General features: G+C 39.5%; 1 protein-coding gene and 1 pseudogene across 1 annotated transcript in view; both read right to left on the bottom strand.

Moving 5' to 3' along the window:
• Positions 1–1,154: 1,154 nt before the first annotated feature.
• LOC121957436 (ladderlectin-like) lies at positions 1,155–1,933 on the bottom strand (annotated as a pseudogene).
• Positions 1,934–2,074: 141 nt separating this feature from the next.
• rapgef5a (Rap guanine nucleotide exchange factor (GEF) 5a) overlaps positions 2,075–18,816 on the bottom strand; it is a 62,532-nt gene continuing 45,790 nt past the window's right edge. The window contains exons 12-26 of the mRNA XM_042506013.2: positions 16,319–16,397; positions 16,086–16,230; positions 13,148–13,239; positions 12,982–13,012; positions 12,445–12,523; positions 11,955–12,104; positions 11,020–11,117; positions 9,930–10,052; positions 9,289–9,467; positions 9,098–9,188; positions 8,968–9,018; positions 8,734–8,821; positions 8,503–8,567; positions 7,168–7,222; positions 2,075–6,173 (exon numbers count right to left, since the gene is read on the bottom strand). Of these exons, the coding sequence (XP_042361947.2) occupies positions 6,055–6,173; positions 7,168–7,222; positions 8,503–8,567; positions 8,734–8,821; positions 8,968–9,018; positions 9,098–9,188; positions 9,289–9,467; positions 9,930–10,052; positions 11,020–11,117; positions 11,955–12,104; positions 12,445–12,523; positions 12,982–13,012; positions 13,148–13,239; positions 16,086–16,230; positions 16,319–16,397 (1,445 nt within the window). The 3' untranslated portion in view covers positions 2,075–6,054. The remainder of the gene's footprint in view (positions 6,174–7,167; positions 7,223–8,502; positions 8,568–8,733; positions 8,822–8,967; positions 9,019–9,097; positions 9,189–9,288; positions 9,468–9,929; positions 10,053–11,019; positions 11,118–11,954; positions 12,105–12,444; positions 12,524–12,981; positions 13,013–13,147; positions 13,240–16,085; positions 16,231–16,318; positions 16,398–18,816) is intronic.

The raw sequence follows: 18,816 nt of genomic DNA, 5'->3' as shown, positions 1-18,816 counted from the left end.
GATCTTTAAGCCAGGTTGGAAGAGAAAAAGAAAGACTGAACTGAAAATCAGGACTTAAATACAAACTGGACTGACGTGGAGATCAAGTGCAGGTGGAGAAAAAGGGCAAAGAAGCTCAGGTGAAGGGAATAAGGTGATGAGGCAGAAGAACAGGAAGAGAGCTGATTGGCTGAGAAAAACCGAGGAGCAGGGAACAGACTAATGAGGCTGATGTAAGACTGGTGTGACAGAAAACAGGCGGGAAACAGACAAAGCAGGAAGAGCTAAGAACCACAAGGGAAAGTGGGAGCAGCTGAGCGCACTGTTGGACCATAGAGGGACAGGCAAACTAATCAGGGCCGGGCAGGCAGAAACTAAGGCGGGAAAACACACAAAACAGGACATAAAAGCAGACATGACACATAAAGTGAATCTACAAAATAAAGCAGGAAACAGATAAAACATGAATAAATACACAAAACAAGGAAAAATAAAGAGAAAATCCAGGATATGACACATATTTATAATATAATAGACTAAAACAGGAAATATGATGCAACAAAGAAACACAGAAAACCTGAAAACCCAAGCTCTAGAGATCAAAACCATCATAATAATGAAACGTGTAGACAAAGATGAATCACTAATATAACTTAAAGATGTATGTCCCACAGTCTTCAACAGAAAGTCTTTTGCAAAAGTCTGAGGCCCTCTGGATACAGAGCAGGACGGTGACAGAGGGTTTAAATATTTCAAGCACAATGTAAAATTATCAATATCTGCTGGCACATAAAAATATCACAGTCCCATGAGAAGTCACAAATGTAAAAAGGAAATAAAATTCAAGCAATAACATGAAAAAAGAAAGAATGAAACAAAGAAAGAAAAAATGTACTCTGCCCCAATGACTACATGACACAGTTAAGTCCACCTACAAATTTCAGTTACTTTTCAATCCAATTTGCCCTTTGTACCTTAAATCAAGTCCTTTTTTTGGCACTGAGCTGTTTATTGGAAAACCCCCAAAACTCCTGATACCCTTATGCTGATGGCTCTATTTAAATAGGGCAAAATTTCATGTGAAAGGGTGTTAGGTGACTATAAGGGGCCTTCTTTTTTCAAGGTGAAATCAATTATTAAACTCTTGTAGAGTTCAAGAATACCAAAATCCTATGTTAATTTTTTAAAGTTTTAATGTTTAACTCTTCACATCATCTCGGGACAGTGTAAAGTGGTGGACTTAAAAAATGTATTGTCAAAGTCCAAAAGTGTTTTGATTTTGTGTGAAAGACAGAACATTATCATCATCAAACAATCCTTTTTTGTCAGTTTATTCATGAGAAAATGCAGAGCAACATGAGGAGGGTTAAAACTTTGAATCAGACACAACCTTCTCACTTGCTAAGGACAAATTGTGCGAGATGCACAGACAAATGACAGTGTGTAAGCACACGAAAAATCATTCCATTTCTGTTCTGTGCCAATGTTTCTGCGTCCACAGTTTTCATTTCCACTGCTGTTGTTTGGCTCTCCTGCAAGCCACATGACAAAGTTGACTGCGCACCCATCAGACCACATCCCTGCTCCTTCCTTCTGGGTGTCAGTGAGTCCGATCCAGGTCGCTCCCTGAGCCGGGTCAAAGTTCTTGATCAGGTCTTTGACGAAATTGTCTTCATCCAGACTGTAGAGAGACACCAGGTTGGCTCCCACTGACAGACAGTGGAGTTCTGCATCCGCCCAGGTCATACGTGTGGCGACGTACTTGTAGCAGCGACCGTTGAAACTGAACCAGAACATGGGACAGTCTCCCTGGTGGAGCTACACTGGATGGTCATCAGAAGGAGACACAGCACCAAGAGCCAGACCAAAGAAGAAGAGGAGGAAGAGGGACATGTTGGTGTCAGAGTCTCTGCCCAAGTATGATCTTTACTATTGGACAGTTGAAAGGCCATGTTTTTTTTATACGCTTCAAAAGGGGTGTCTGCATGAGGCGTTTTAACATTGGTCAGATGCACTCGGCAAATGCTTTCACTTGTACACAACGAAGCAGTATTTGAACATGAGCCAATAAAGACCACACGCTCACCCAGAGATGTCACATAAAACCTATAATTTATTCATTTCAGTCAAATGTTGACATAGTAAAATGCTGCTTTAGAAAAGACATGTGGCTTCAGCTTCAGAAGGTTGAGGGGACACGAGGAGAGACGTATTGCTTTGTGGTTGACCTTTTTTTTCATTTACAACTGATAAATAATAACAACATACCAAACATGGGTATATATTTACACATCAACAATATTACAATAGTACAAAGCCTTCAGTGTGTCCTCTCTTGCATTGTGAATTTTTGTGGGTTTTTTATCATATTAACATGCAAACAGGTTTTAAACAACATTGTTAAAAAACGTGACTTTACACAGTCTTGACAACAGCCGTTAAAACACTAAATACACTTTCCTGCTGGTTTCCTGTCCATTTCTGCATTTGGGACAACAGAAGAGCGTCATCGCACTGCCTTGCTCTTCTGCTGCCCTCAAGTGGCCACAAAACATGACAACAAGTACTTTTACATTCCAGTATTGCAGCTTCAAACCACAAACATCTGCTGTTCTCAAGAATGCACTTCCATATTGTTGAACCTCTGAACATGGCACATGAACTTTTGTCACCTCAAAAATACATAAATAAACAGTATCTTACAATAAATAAGTAATACAACACAATTATTCCGCCCTTTTAACACAATGAGCAGAGGTGTGTTTGTGCATGTTTGCGTCATGTACACGTTAATTGTAAAAATGGCCATCACAAGGCCTTTCTGTGACACTGAAAATGAACAGACCGTGGCTCTGATTTATCAGCTCTAGCTGTTCAAATGTAACTGACTTAATCGCCTTTTAAAGGGAAAATACGCTCTCACCTTTTACTTGCGTTATTTTAATAATCTTTTGTGAAATATTTGTGGGTATGAATAACTCCTGGAGGGAATAAAATCTCAAGACTCACATATGTAGCACACCTTAAAAATAAATAGACTTTGTCAGTATTTTTTTTTTCAGATTTTACATCCATATGATACCTGTGGTGCTAGTTATTACTCTAGATTGTTTCGGTGTGACTCACTGAGTGTTGGAGATATTGGCCTTAGAGATGTCTGCCCCAATATAATTGAACTAGATGGCACGCAGCTTGTGGTGCTCAAAGCGCGAAAAAATACATTTGGGAAACTCAACAGTAATGTTTTTCCAAAAATGATGGCCCAGTTTCTCAAGAAAAGAATTTCTTTCCATATCACTGTGCAGAAGGAAGCAGTGATATCATTGACGGGTGTTGTTTGAAAGACAGAAAATAGTTCCCACATAAAAATGCTCAAAGCAAGGTCTGTGGATTCTCTCAAGTAACCGGGTCATGATTTCTGGAGAGATTGCCAGTGAGTTGGGTTTTTTTTCCTAAGCACCATAAGCTGAGTGTCATCTTGTTATTACATTGGGGAGAAGGCAGACATTTCTACAGTCGATATCTCCAACAGTTGGCAACTCACAGCAAAACAATCTAGACTGATAAAGCACTACAGGTAAGAGAAAAAATATGTATTGTTTTTATTTAGAGGTGATCTGTTCATTTAAATGGCTTAAGAAAGCTTTCAATTTATATTCATCAATTTAACAGTTTCTGAAGGACTGGCTCCACATTCAGTGTCAGAGCATCTACGTGGTGTTGGTGACCACAGCAGGTTACAGTCTGTCTTTGAAAGAGCTTTTGATGCACAAACAGTGACTAAGCTGCTCATAACTCACAAATAATATCTATTTAAAAGTGAGTCTTCACTGTCTTTGATATTAGTTTTTTGTCATGGACCAAAGATTTTTTTGGCACTAAAGCGATTTGGGTAAACCCCAGCCCTCTGTTGTCCATTTATCTTACTGTGATCTGCAGGAGAACGCAGCTATGTGCTCTGAAAGGCTTGAAATGACTATGAACACTTGCGGCAACATTTCTACTATATTGCACTTTACCCCCTGTGTTTTTCTAACTGTTAAACAATGCAAGACATGCATCGCTACATAACATTTAGGAATCTCGCCTTTGGATGTTTCCTCCTGCTCAGCAGAAATGTACCACTGAAGCGACCAGCTATGCATGAACAGATACAGGGCGAGGACAAAATAACACAAACACTGATCTGAAAGATCTGCCAGATGCGATATTGTTGTTCTAAAGGGTGTGTTTCTTGTCTTACTTTGTGTTCATTATCATCATTCATGTAGAATTTCTGAATGATTCCCCTCATCTCATGCTGCATTTCTTCCAGACTGACATTAGCAACACGACAGACTGGTCCCTCAGTGATTTGAATAACAAATAGATGTTTTTTGCATGTCGTGGCCATGTCAACATTTGTTTCCAGGATTTGCTTTGTTTAGAAAGAAAAAACATTTTACCTGTTAATATGTAGTTGGAGGGCCAAAGTAATGAAAACCAATGTTCGAGTGATAACTAATTGGTGAACCAAAGCTTTAAAACTCCTACCAGACAGTCTTACTATGACGGCCTGTGCCCTTGTGCTTCCACTATTCTGTCCAAACCCTGCGTTGATTTTCACACAGTTTACACAAGACCACTTCTGAGTGAAGTGATATTTTCAGTCAGCAAGAATGAATATCAAAACCTCCTCATGAACATGATTTTGTTGAATAAACTTTTTTAAACAAAGCATGACTCTTCTATTGACATAATAAACTCAAGGATTTCAAAAGGAAAAATAGCTCTATGATCGGGCTGTGTTACCATAGCAACCCGGGGTTGAGCGGGATACCATCACACACCCTGAAATCAGTCAGAAAGCATCTCTGTGAGGAGTCTGATCTGCTTTACACAATCACAGACCAGACGTCCTCCCAGGGCTCATTCAAGGAAAATTCTGTGGTTTAAAAAAAAAACAAAAAACACTACATTACGTCTATGCGACTTTTGGCACTGAAAACATGTATAGGTCCATAATATATACAATGTAAAATGATCATTATCTACTCAAACAAAAACACCATAGAGAAGTGCATGAGGAGTGTTTGGCCTAAAGTCAGCCAGGACTCTCATGTGGAAACAAGGAGAACCAAAAACAGTTCACAGTCCATTATTGAACTCTGGCACGTTCAGGAGAGCTTTAGTGTTTCCAACGTCAAAGTCAGTCCTGTTAAAACTTCTCACAATGCCTTATCGGACACTGTTAACGTTGCACCTTTTGTCACTCACTAGCACCGTACTGACAGAGCCTCGTTGAGAAAAGGTCAAAATGGGTAGGTATGTTACAGCGTTACTCAGCCCCGGTTGCTGTTTGCGTTACATAATACGCTACAACACAATAACCAAAAAAAAGCTCCACATCATACAACTAAATAACTAAGGCATGTATTTTGGATATACATGCATCACGAGGCAGGTATGTGATATGCAGATGAAGTCATATGATGGGGCAGATTGTGGCCATCAGGTTATAAACACATTAACTCCTCTACAGATGGTTTTGTGTTTGTAACTGAAATGATGAAGAGGAAATTAAGTCCCTGGGGGTTGTGGACGAGACTTGAAAGACAGAAATAAAGGAACATTCAACCTCCTAAACAGGCTCATAAATAACCAAAAGCTCATCACAAGAACAAAAACAAGGGCATATTCAGTCCAATAGATACTGTACAAACTAATTACAGCCTCCTCTTCACTCTCACTCAGTTTGGCAAATCTCCACTTTGCTGCGCAGAATCTCCTCTTGTAGACAATTCACAGAGCGTGTGCAGACTTAAATCCTTTATAAACACATGTTCTGTGTTATAAAGCCTTGTGTCTTCATGGGTTTTCTCAGAACACATGGCACCTTATTGTCCACTTGGCACCACTGCTGGTAGTGTGATTTTGTTGCAGTGTATGTGTGAGTGTGCAGCATATTGCTGTGGAAAGCGTCCTCTGTGTCACACATACTTGGTGCGAGCATTTCTACTGTGCGGTGTCCAGTGTGTTTGTGCGTGTGTCTATGAGGGTACTTGCATGTGTGTGTGTGTGTGTGTGTGTGTGTTATTAAGCACGTGGCTCCAGCTTGTGTGACAGCTCGAAAAGCGTCTGTTGATTGTCGATAATGTGCAGGTATTGAACGCTCGCCCTCACCTCCGCACTGTCGACCCCGATTACCTCGTTGCCTAGGAGACAGACACAAAACATGCACATTAGTCACACGGAAGAGCTTTCTCTGCTGGATAGCACACACATTCACACACATTTGGTGCAAACACATACTGTATTATGACCATATAAAGAGAGTAAAAGACTGTCTGGAAATGGTTGCTTAGAAACTGCAAGAGAAAACTGAGTGGTGCTGGTGCAGTACACTAACTCAGCTGCAGGTGGAGGTAGATTCCTCACAATAAATAGATCCAGCAATACTTCAGAATCAGAATCCTGTTTATTGCCAGGTAGGTTTTTGCATACAAGAAATTTGGAACATATTAAGACAAAATTGAATTAACTAGAATTACTGCCTCACAGCTGTATGCCTCCGCCACCTGACAAGTTGCAGTTAAGATATATTTTTGTCATCTCTTCTTGGTTTGATTTACAAAGATACATTTCAATTTTTTTTAAAAAAGATGTCCCACTAACAAAATAAGATGTCATTTTTAACAATCCCAATTTTTCACCAGCTGAAAAGTACATAATTCATTTGATTGGGTTTTTCTTTTTTTGCAATTTGGCTTTAAAAAAATAATTTATTCAGATATCTAAGTTTTATTCCATCTGTTTAGCAAACCCTGAAGGTTTTCATTTTTGGTGTGCGTCTTTATTTTTCCTAAATTTTATTTATTATAGAAAAAAAAATCATACAACATGTATAATAAAAACTTCTAATGAGTTGAATGTATTTAAGAAGTTTGAGGAAAAAAGTTATCTTTAAAAACTCAAGTATTGCAAGAATCAAGAAACATAAGTATTAAAAAGAAAATCACAATAAAAGAAAAAATACTATAAGAAGATTGTGCACAATATATCTAAATCAAAATAAACCTGCTTTACATCCAAAGCTAACAATTTGTTTCAAGACGATAAGCCTGAAATTTCCCTGTGAGTAATCCTGCTTTATATTGTGCAATGCAAGGATCACTGCAACAGAATTCAATCAGAAGTGAGAGGACTCACCTGGCTGGTCACTTTGGCAGTGGCGAATCATCCGCACTGTGTCTGCGATCATATGCTGTTGTTTAGGAGAAGACATGTTGGATCAGTCAAAAAACCTAACAGTTAAGATCTAATAGTGATGGTGCTTGGAAGTGAAAATCAGCAGAAAACATGCTACTTTTGCCAAACAGAGCCTGGTCTCAGAGAATTTCCCCTACATAAATAAAGGTTTCAGTCAATTCGTCAATCAGTCATCTCGTTAATCTGTAACAGCACTCTAATATGGATTATGTGCTGAGTGTGTTAAGTGTGTAAAAAATATAACACTATGTGCCTCATGATACAATACGATGTATAAAACTAGTATGTAAAGTTACAAATAGAACAAATGTGTATGATGCTACCATGTTCAACACAATTTGTACAATTTGTGAGTAATGTACGCACAGCATTTATAGACTAAGGTTCATGTTATGGGGTAGAGGTTTATTAGCGAGCCATCTCTGGAGAAATAGCTGGGATCTGTATCTGGTTTACTTGTGGTTTACAGGTTTTGTGGTTTGTGCAAGTTCAGTTTTCATGGTAATTCTAACAATATTTCCTCACTCACTCTGGGCATATTAGTCGAGATATAAAAATATACCTGCTGGTATTGATAACACTGTTAACAAAGTTACTGTTGTAAACATTACATTTCCTCTTGACTTGTTTTATGAATCCCCAACCTTAAATTTAAACTGCCTCTATGGTAATAAATGAGCCAAACGTGTGGTTGTCAAACTAACTTCAGCTTGTGTCTGACCTGTACTGCAGCGGTGAGTACTTTTCCCTCACTAGTCAGCACCTTATTGTGATTGATTAGGTCTTTTGTTTCCTCTTTTTCTCATGTTAAAGAAAAATCTGAAAGATCTGAATCTTTATTTTTCTTTTTGGCAACATACTGCTCTGATTAATTACTGAGAAACAAACGTATGATCGGAGCAGCTGTGGCTCAGTAGGTAGAGCTGCTCGCCCCCTAATTGCTGGGTTGGCAGTTGGATCTCCTGCACCTCCTGTCTTCATGTTGAAGTGCCCTTGGGCAAATTGCTACTGCTGGTAAGGCCAGCACCTTGCATGTCAGCTCACTGCCATGTGTGTTTGTGTGTGTTTGTGGGTGGGTGGGGGGGGGGTGATTAGAGAAGAATTGTAAAAAAAAAAGTACTATAAAAATTGCTGCATTTACCATTAATGTGATCAATCACCAGTTGATGAATCTTGACTTTTTTTAATTACTAGATGACAATTTAAACATTTGCATAAAATTTTAAAACATAAACTCAAACACTGAAAAACTGAAAAAAAACTGATTTAACCTACCAGCTTCTCAAAGTTGACCAGGTTGTCATGGAAGGTCTTATTTCCCTCGTGGATAAAGGTGATATCTAAGAGCAGAGGACAAGTGAGTTATTATTGGTTCATTTACCAACAGCAATAAAGTGTCTGTGTGTCTCTCTCTGTGTGTGTGTGTGTGTGTGTGTGTGTGTGTGTGTGTCTTTGTGCCTGTGTCTTTGTGCCTGTGTGTGTGTGCAGAGGGGATAGAGAAGATACCTTTCAGGAGAAGAGGCATGAAAGGTATCTTGGGAGGCTTCATCTTTTTGAAGGCTTCCCTGTAGGCTTTGTGGTTCAGAGATGGATCCTGAACAAAGACGGAGGGAAGGTGGAGAAAAAGAGTGAAAGGAGAGGATCACAGAGGGAGAGGAGATTTCAAGATTTGATTATCAAGTCAAAAAAAGAACATATTTCAAGCTCTGCATCTGTCTTTATGTGTTGAGTTAGTCTCACCGTGATGAGCTCCAACTCCGAGAAAAGCTTTTTGAACTTCCCTGGACATTTCTGAAAGGAATATGTTTGGTCAAAATTCAATTTGAAACACGTGCATGAATACATTTAATGCAACAACGCACACGCTTACCTCCCAGGTTTGGTTGAGTCGGCTGACAGCTGCTGTGTTAAGACCCATGATGATGGCAAATGCAGAGTTCAAATTTCTTTGAGCTTTACAACTGCAAATACACGTAAACGTCAAATATTTATGCATCGGTGCATAAGACATGTTGATGTTCTTGATACATGGGGTTTAATTATATCTCTTTGTGTTCTTACTGAGCTGCGATCTTGATGAACTTCTTGAGCAGCTGCACTCTCTTGTTGAGCGATACACACATGAGCACCTCGGACATGACCCACTGCTGGACCTCGTTACAGCGCTGGAGCAGGACTGAGAGGGCTGCCGTGTGGCCAGTACCAGGAGCACGGCTGAGGGTGTAGTACACCAGCTCCTGCTGCATGTGGACGGAGAGAAGAGTGTGGGTGACAAAGATCAAGCTTTTTAGAAAAATGTCCCTAAAATGTGTTGTCCCACTGCTTGTTTTGGGTAACCAACAGTCCAAAAAATCTATTTTTAATCATATAAAACCAGATAAAAGCAGCAAATGCTCATATTTGAGAATGGGGAAACATTATCTAGATTCCCTTAAGGTACAATAACATCCACATATCAGTTTAAGATGCAGCCTGTGTCTCTTCATCTGTGCTATGCTTCAGCATTTTTACAACAAATATTCAGCTTTTCCTGACAGCCGCTCAGCTGCAAGACTTTCTGTATTCATGATCCAGCAAGTCTTGTAGAGCATTTGCATCTTTAATGCTTATGTTCCTGCAATCTCTGTCATGAATATGAATTTATCATAAACTATGTGCACTCTCGGCTGCACATAATTGAGTGTGTGTGTGTATGTGTGTACCTCGTGGATGGATTTGAAGAGGCTCCAGTCCAGGTGTGTCAGAGCAGCTGCCACATCCCAGGTGTTGATACCTAAGAGTCGCACCGGCCTCCTGCTTAGCTCAGCACTGTCTGTTAAAGGAGGCTTTCCACACAAAAGAATGCTAAATTAGTACACCGAAAATAAAGGTATACCCAAAAGAGGTGCTGTTCATCTAGAGCAATAAGCCTGTCTTTAAATAAGCTAAACAATTGCAACAATATCTCAACTTCACAATAACCTACAGAACAATCAGCTAGTGAGTGGATCAAACATCGAAACATTTAAAAGAAGCAATATAGCTAAGAGCTATAACAGCAGATATCTCCTGCCTCTCAGACCGTACAATCGGACCCGAAACCTGAGAAGGGAACGGTGATTCCTACAACACTATAACACTATTGTTCTGTCCAGCTCTGGTTACAGGAGCCGGACAGACAATATGCTCAATAAAACCAAATATTACATGCCTACCAGCCTGCGGGTTGGTACAGTGCATAAATTAATCTAATGTAGAGCATCTGATTTGTTATTGACAGCCTGCTAAATACATTTATCCCAAAGAAGCCCAAATCCCCACAGCTACAGTTTGTAAAATGCCCAATATTGCTAAATTATTTACGGATTCGCACTGAAGCTCCACAGTGAAAAACATGTCATTATAGAACAACACTTTGCCCTGATACAGCACTTTCCAATCCTGCTGTCACGGTTGAGCAACAACAAAATAATTGTGGCTCACACCTTTTCTCTCCTATTGAGTCAGAGTTAACAACAATAACCTGGCCCAAGTTTTTCCGGCTTGCTTGTGATGCATGACTCATTGTAACACTGTGAAAATATGTCAGTTGGGGATTTAGAATATTTACTTTCATGCCTGATTTAGCCAGAAGATGATACAGAGGCTAGAAACAACATAAGAGGCAGCAAATGCCAAATAATCACACACTGGAGAGGTCATGGTTTGCTTCAAACCTGCAAGCTGCATCTTTAGCCTCTATAAATCCTTATGAAATATTGAGATTGAGTGTTACAAAAGGACGGAAGCACAAACAGAACAGTATTTACATACCAGAATCTCTGTGAGATCCCTGCGACAGACCACAAGCTTTCCCTGTGGGGTCATGGACTCTGAATACACACAGTCACTGGGCTGTAACACCCTCCGCTCTGCAGAGACAAATACATGCAGAAAAAGAGAAAGACGGTGAGAGAAATTCTGATGACAATTTAGAGCTGAGAGTGTTACACAGTTGTATATACAGGGTACTTGCCCTCCAGCGGGTACTTTTGAAGTTGCCATGGGGGAATTTGAGAGCATTGTTGATTAGCTCAGCTAATTAAAAATAAGAATCTGTGCGATGGATAAGTATTTAAAATAGATAGCTACAAGTAAAAAAAAAAAAAAAAAATCAGAATTAGCTAAAAGTAACAAATGAACTGCTGAAATAGCAACAACTCAAATACTAATGTTAAATAAAAAAAAATAATGAATAAATGATCGAAATAGTTCATGTTAACTGAAAGTAACAAATAAACAGCAAAAAATGTTTGAAATAGTAAAGTTAACTTAAATCAGCTGATAATCAATTGAAAATAGTGACATCAACTTAGAGTGATGAACAGTTAAAATAACTAAAACTAATGCATAAATGGTTCAAACACATTAAAATGGATCCCAATGCTTTTCTTTGCAACTTGCTGCTGTGCTGTGATTGGCTACCATTCGTCACACTGATGCATCAAAGTGAAAGGCAATTTTAAGGGCAAGTACTAGCCAGCATAGTTGAAATAGTAATGTTATCTGAAAGTGATGATTTAACAGTATAGAAAGTGTTCAAAGTATTTCAGAAATGGTTTTAATTGCTGTGGGTGATAGAAACATGGTTAAAATAGCCTAAACTATGGGTGAAAAATCTAATTTTAGCTACTCAACAGTACAAATGCAAACTTGACTAAATCGACCTAGTTGAGGTCATGCAATTCTTTGTGTGTTTGTGTGTGTACCTCCAGTGTGCGACACTACAGCAAGCACCATGTCCTCTTCCACTCTGTCCATCTTCAGACCAACGATCCGTAGCAGCTCATGGGCCTCCAGCGAGGGGTGTGTGTGTACACTCAGGTAGGAGTCAGCACTCACATACACACAACAAATAACTGGAAGATGTATAGAAAACATTTATAGAGCAGTGAATGTATTGTACATATACTGTAAATGTGTTTATGCACCACAGCAATTGGCGAAAGCAAAAATGCTGTGAAATCATAATGAAGCAGTTGCAGGAAAAAAATCAAGAATTCACGAAGAGAAGAGACACTTGGGTTAATTTTTGTTAAGTACTCAGGCAGACAAAGAAGCTGAGCATGCTGCATTTAAGCAATTTACATGCGCACATTGAAATTAAAACTCACAGACTGTCATTATGCGTAATTGTGTACAGTCCTGGGCAGTGTGTTGTGGTTTGGGTATGTGCATGTTTTTGTGTGTGTTACTCACCCTCTCTCGTATCAGTTGGTGGACTTCGTAGTTGCAAACAATTTTCCTTCAAACTCAACTGCTGATACATTTGTTTACTCTGACAGAAAGAGAGCAGAAGAAACATGGAGACAATATTTTTACTTCAATGAATTTCGTGATGCACTGATAGCATTACTAGCTCCTACTGCTCAGCTTTAATTATAACATTTGAACCTCTATGGATGTATTTTACAATGTGAAGCACAGTTTACTGCATCATTTTATGTAATTTTTATTTTTTTTGTTGTGAATTTCTAAATTCATGGTATATTTTTGACATGAGTGACTAATTCAAGTCGTGGTATTGGTTCTTAACTTTGGCTGACAAAACCCAGAACTCGGTACTTTGGCTGGTTTTGAAAAAAATATAACTATACCTCTAATATTTACCAAATTCTAATGTATACCATTAAATAATTTGAAAGCTAGAGCTACAGATTTGAGGTCACATCAGTAAGATGTAGTTGACAGTGTAGTAGCATGGGTGTAAATATATCGCCCCTCTTTCTGGCTTACCTTTTGGTTTGGAGGGCAGTCATCGACAGTACTAAATGAAGGAAACAAACACAACAGTGAGGAGGGATGCAGAGATACATAAAAAAATACATTAAAAAAATAAAGTTACAGTCAGTTATATTTGATACAGAGAACAAGGTCCATGTGCAGAGACAAACACACTTACTGTCTGCGACGCAAAAGTTTCTGAAACTCCTTCAGGTCTTTTTCCAGTGTGGGGAACTCATACAGGTCTTCCAAAACACACCTGTAAAGGGTCTAACAGAGAGAGAGAGAGAGAGAGAGAGAGAGAGAGAGAGAGAGAGAGAGAGAGGAAAACGCTTATGTTGTTTTGATTGATGGTTAAATATTTGTTTGGTCCATCAGGAAGGCTGGTAACTGGTGGCAAAAATAGCATTCAACCCTTAAAAACACCGTCACAAGCATTTAAACTTGTGATATTTGAGCAACTTGAGCGACTTCTTTCGAAAAACATGGGAAAAAAGGAAAATAGCAGCTGGGTCTGAAATATTCCACAAATTAGAAAGAGAAATAAGTAGATTTTAAAAATTATTTTAAAAAAGCTAGATAAAAATGTCTACGAAAACAAGAAAACAATAAGAAAATGAGATTTACATATTTATAGAATTGTAATTCGTAAGCACTATTCCCAGACCCTTTTTCTTATTTGTTTGATTTTTAGTCTTTGGATGTTCTCACACTTTTGCTTTGCTCTCCAACAGGCTCAGTCTTTAAGCATCACTGGACACTGGCTCCATGTCATCCATACAAGTATCAGAATAGCTGGCTGTTGCAACAATCGACACACATCTGTAGGACAGCATATCAGAAGTATTATGGTAAAAAGGGAATGTAATTTCTTTAAAGGGATAGTGTACCCAAATAATTTTCCAACGCTCTGAGAGTCGTTAATGAAATCCCTTGTATCTTAATTCTTATTAGCGGGATTGCAGAATAAATATCAAAGTCAGATGGCACATTTCAAAATGTGCATTCATGACAGAGATGAATGGGAAAATATGTGTTTTGGGGGGATTTTATTTGTAATTTAGGTGGAAAAACCTTTCGTTCTTATGGAAGGTAAGCTAAATTTCATACAATGACTACATTTCGTCAATACTCCTACTAAGCTGTTTACATGGCAAATGAAAATGCATATTCCACCAATATTCCCTGTCATTTATCAGGTCAAAATGTGGAAAAGTGGCACGGCTGAAGCAGCCTGTGCCACGAAGTTTCCTACAGGCAGTGGACTTGTTCGACTGTGCAGCCACAGCCTTCTTCTTTCATTTCTTCAGCCACCCTCTTAAAAGGTCGGCGTTGTGATATTTTGCACATATCCAGAAACCTGTTGATATCCAAGTCTTTCGTAATGTTTAAAGGTGGGTGTGTTTCTTCTTCCAAACAGAAATGTGGGCTTTTCTTTTGGCATGCATCTCTACCGCAGCCTCACAAACTGTTGCTGAGTTGGTTTGTGTACAACGTAGCCATGATAACACACAGAGCCGACTGTAAACAGGCAACAGGTCTTGTGCCGCACAGTGCAGTAAAAATCCAAGTTGAGATACATATTCTGAGTATAATTGTCCAAATAATTACAACCCAAATAATACCAACATATCCCACACGTCTTAATTGGAGAACGCTTCATTCAACAAAAGGCCCAATTAGAAATATCTAAACAGAATACTGTTAACATGACCTGCTGCAAATTCAAAATATTATCATGTTTGGAATAATAGTAGCTAATTAGTGTGCATGTAAACTTACCCAATGTCAATAAAAACTACCTCCTATGAACACTAAGGTATGACATGCATCTGAGGTTTATGAGCATCATTTCAACCAACAAAATATCATAAAATAAGAGTCTGAGCAGCTCATTTACTGAGAAACATCAAGTATAAATGATGCCGCGTAGGTAGACTACATTAAAAAAACATCAGACAAATTCTGCACCTTGTACTTAAATCAGTGACGAGGCACCCTCTGTAGTGTCTGTGTGTGCCTGACTCAGTGTGCGCTTGGCAGAGAATCAGTAAGTAGCATGAAAGCTCCGGAGGCAGTAACAGCAACAACTTGCAAGGATCCACAAGCACGCACAAACGTCTCCAAACACCTGCTTATCGCTGTCATTGACCCGCTGCAGCCTCCCATCCCAAGTCCCTTCTCATTCCTCTGTTACTAGGCAACTATCACCTGGGTTACGCACTCCATATGAGATTATACCCATGCCAACCCTCGCACTTTGGTTTCCATGGAAACCCACCACCGAGCAGAAGAGCCGGCAGGTTACGGAGGGACAACTGATTGGTGAGCATGTGGACGAGTACACGTGTGATCGCGTTGTGCGTGTTTGTTTCTTTCTCACTGTCACAGAGATTCAAATCCAATTAAGCCGACCACGTGAAAATATTGTAGGAACACGGAGGATACAAGCAGCTTTTGTCGTGAGAAATGTGATACTAAGAATCTGGATGTATGTGTCTTCAATGTCAATGATGTCCTGTGTAGATACTGAATTTTTTTTTTTTTTACAAACAATAAGTTGTAGAATAAGTAAAGTTTTGCTAAATTTATTTGTGAGTTGTTATTTGATAGATGTGAATAATTCTCCTGGTTATCTTGTATTACTGTCTTGAAAGAAAAACATACAGCAACATATTACGATTACAGCCCTCATTCTTTGTTTGATACGCCATGAAAGTGCCTGTGTTTTTTCTCTTTCTTATTAGTTTGCTTTGTCAGAGGGATGAGATCAAAACATCAACACGGTTCCCCCGAGGGAGAAAGCTGAAACAAAGTTCAGTTTAACACGAGGTGCAGCAAACAAAAAGATCAGACACACTTGTACACTTTTCAGCTCTCTGCCTTTCCCCACAAAATGCTTGATGTCCTGTCATGCAGAACTTGACAAAGGACAACCCAATTTTAGAATAAGACAGAGAGACAAATGGAGATAAATGAGGCTTCTTATGTTCTTCAGTGACACGTGTTAAAGGACACCAGAGGATCAAACTCATTAAATCAGTGAAATATAAGACAGTGAGAGGATAAAAGAGATTTTTAAAAAATGGTGTTGATAAAGGCAAGTACAGACGTACCTTCATGAAACTCCTAACGTGCTCCTCTTCCTTCAGGAAGTCCTTGTAGAGCCTGCTCCAATGGGCGACCAGCTGCAGTACCTTACGCTTCCTGAAGAGAGCGTCTTTGCCCTCCTCCTGGCCCCTGCAGCGGGCACTGCTATAGGTGAGAGCAGTCAAGGAGGCAACGAAGAAGAGTGCGGAGACTGAAAGGATTAGTGCGATTATGTGAGTGTGTTTGTCAGAAAGGATATTGTCCCAGCAGAGCTTGACAGAGGTCGTTCGTGGACATGAACACCAGGTAGGTCAACAGGAAGTCATCTAGCAGCATTTCTGAAACACAGGAAACACATCATCAGTCACTTCCAAGGCCTTCACTGGAAGAGTGATACAAGTGAATTTTTTTAACTTATCTGGGGAATTAAGATGTGAAAAGTCACATAAAGTCTATTTTAGTTTCTCCCTCATCACCTCTAATAATTGTGATGATAAATAATTTTTCTCAACAAGGGATCTGATAACTGTGTGTAATGTGCGGATGGCCAAAGTTACCAACTAGCTGGTGAACATAATGGAGCACCTGGCAGCTCAAGAGCCAGATATTTACCTCAGGAGGTGGTGGCGACCAAAAACAGAGCTAAAAGGTGGAGGGAGTATTGGACTTTTATTCATCAGGTAACCAAAAACATTGTTAACACTGCTCTGTGTCTGTTGGATGTGTTAATAGGCAACTCTTTTTTTAATAATTAAAAGTGTAATAATAACAATTTAATTGGCCATATCAACTTTAAAAGGTGATGTGGAAACACTTCTATCGGGAATGAATTGGCACGCTAAAGTTAGCCTACTGAGTTTTAATCCTAACAAAGGGCAGTGGTTGCAAGTATATTTTAATTTAATGTCTAAATAATGCATTTGCTAGACGAACATGAAGTGCACTGTGAATACGATCAACGCCATCAGTCAGAGAGTAACGTTAATAAATGCAGAAGTATTAAAAAACTTAAACTAATTCTTCGGTGAAGAAAATAACTCTCCGCTCAGTCTGGTTCACCTCTAAACACAGAGTGATGTTTTGTCTTTACTTAGAGCTAACAGTTTCTGCAGAGAGGCTGCTCTCCATGGCTGGAGACAAAATGTTAGTAACAACACAGCAGAGCACTTTATCAATTTAAGATTTTTAAGTATGTCTGAACCTTAGTATAAAGAAACTATGTGAATTGAAACAATAATGACTGACATTAAAAGTCTGATGCCTTGAGACGCATATATATCATTTTCTAAACGTATGGTAGCCCTTTGAATCGAATACAAATCTTGAGGTGCCTAGAGATTCCCACTCCTACCGTTCCATCAAATAAACACATCTTCCATGTCTTAAGCATAATTTCATAAACATTTCCTGAAAATTCTGCCTGACATATTTAGTATGTTTGGGGACTTTGGGAAGAGCTTCAGGAAAAGCTCAGCAAACATTTCCCTCTCTTGGCTCATATTCACAACAACTTCAAAAACTAAGGAAATTTATCAGAGTAGAGTAAGCTAATGTGGAAATGAGATGGCAGCAGTGTGTGTGTGTGTGTGTGTGTGTGTGTGTGTGTGTGTGTGTGTGAGACTCAGCAGGTGTTCAATGGGTAAGAACCGAATATAAACAGCCCTCGTGGCAGATGGGTAATGAGCCATTGTTGTTGGTGTGAGGGAGCTGTGATGTGTGTGCATGTGTGTGTGGTGTTGAACTCCTTCCCTGGGAAAATGTGTGACCCAAATATGGCTCTGTCGGGCAGAGAGCAAAGAAATCAATTATAGAAGACTGAGCAAAGGCTGCTACATTAATATTTGATAAACTGTCTTCTCTTTAGAAATAAAAATACAAATTTTCTCAAGAAATATTTTTAGGCAGGTCTGACTGAGCTTATCACTTTTTCAAAACCCTGTTGACTTACTTTCTGTAGAGCTCTTCTTGACCGACTATGACCCTTTTTTCTGTCTTGTATTTCCCTCTCTTGCTCTCTTTACCCCCTCCTCCCCCACCACCACCCTACACCCCCATTTTTCATTTTCTCCTTCTCGGCAGTTACATTTCCTCCCGCTACTACTCTCCTCCTACGCTCACCCTCTCTCAGCTCTCTGTGATGATAAATATCCATTTTCATCTTCAACATATGCCCTCTGCATTTGCCCGCTGGCACACACAAAGTCAAACACATGCACCCATAGACACAGCAGTACACACACACACCCAAACACACGCGCAAAGCACCCTGATGAATAACTCATTCAGTTCTGACCTTGGGGACTTTATCTCTCGTGCGCGAGAAAGGAAAAAGAGAGAAAATGTGTGCATGCTGAACTAATCGCAGTAATCTGCTGCTGTGTTTTTTGGTGTGTGTGTGTGTTTTTATGTGTACGTGGGAAGGGGTGGTTGGGGTAATCGCTAGCTCTCTATGGAAGCGTGTTTGGGCCTGTTCAACATGCTGCACAGCTAAGCCCGCTAAAACGGCACACTGATGCTCAGCACCACCCCAGAGGCCCTACACACACACACACACATGCACACACACACACACACACACACACGCACCCTCATGCTTATTCAGCGCACACAGACCGAAAGATAGACACACAGATACAGAGACAAAGACAGCCAAACATGCACATACACTCTTGATCTGCATCCCTGCTTCTGCTTCCCTAGAAAAAAAAATAAAAGTGTGTCTTTTTTCTGCAGTGAATAAATATCAGGCGGTCCTCC

The sequence above is a fragment of the Plectropomus leopardus genome, chromosome 17, assembly GCF_026936395.1.
Source record: "Plectropomus leopardus strain MGB_pleo_1.0 chromosome 17, ASM2693639v1, whole genome shotgun sequence".
Taxonomy (NCBI): Eukaryota; Metazoa; Chordata; class Actinopteri; order Perciformes; family Serranidae; genus Plectropomus; species Plectropomus leopardus.
The sequence above is the reverse complement of the archived record's forward strand: the minus strand, read 5'-3'. Positions and strand labels throughout refer to the sequence as shown.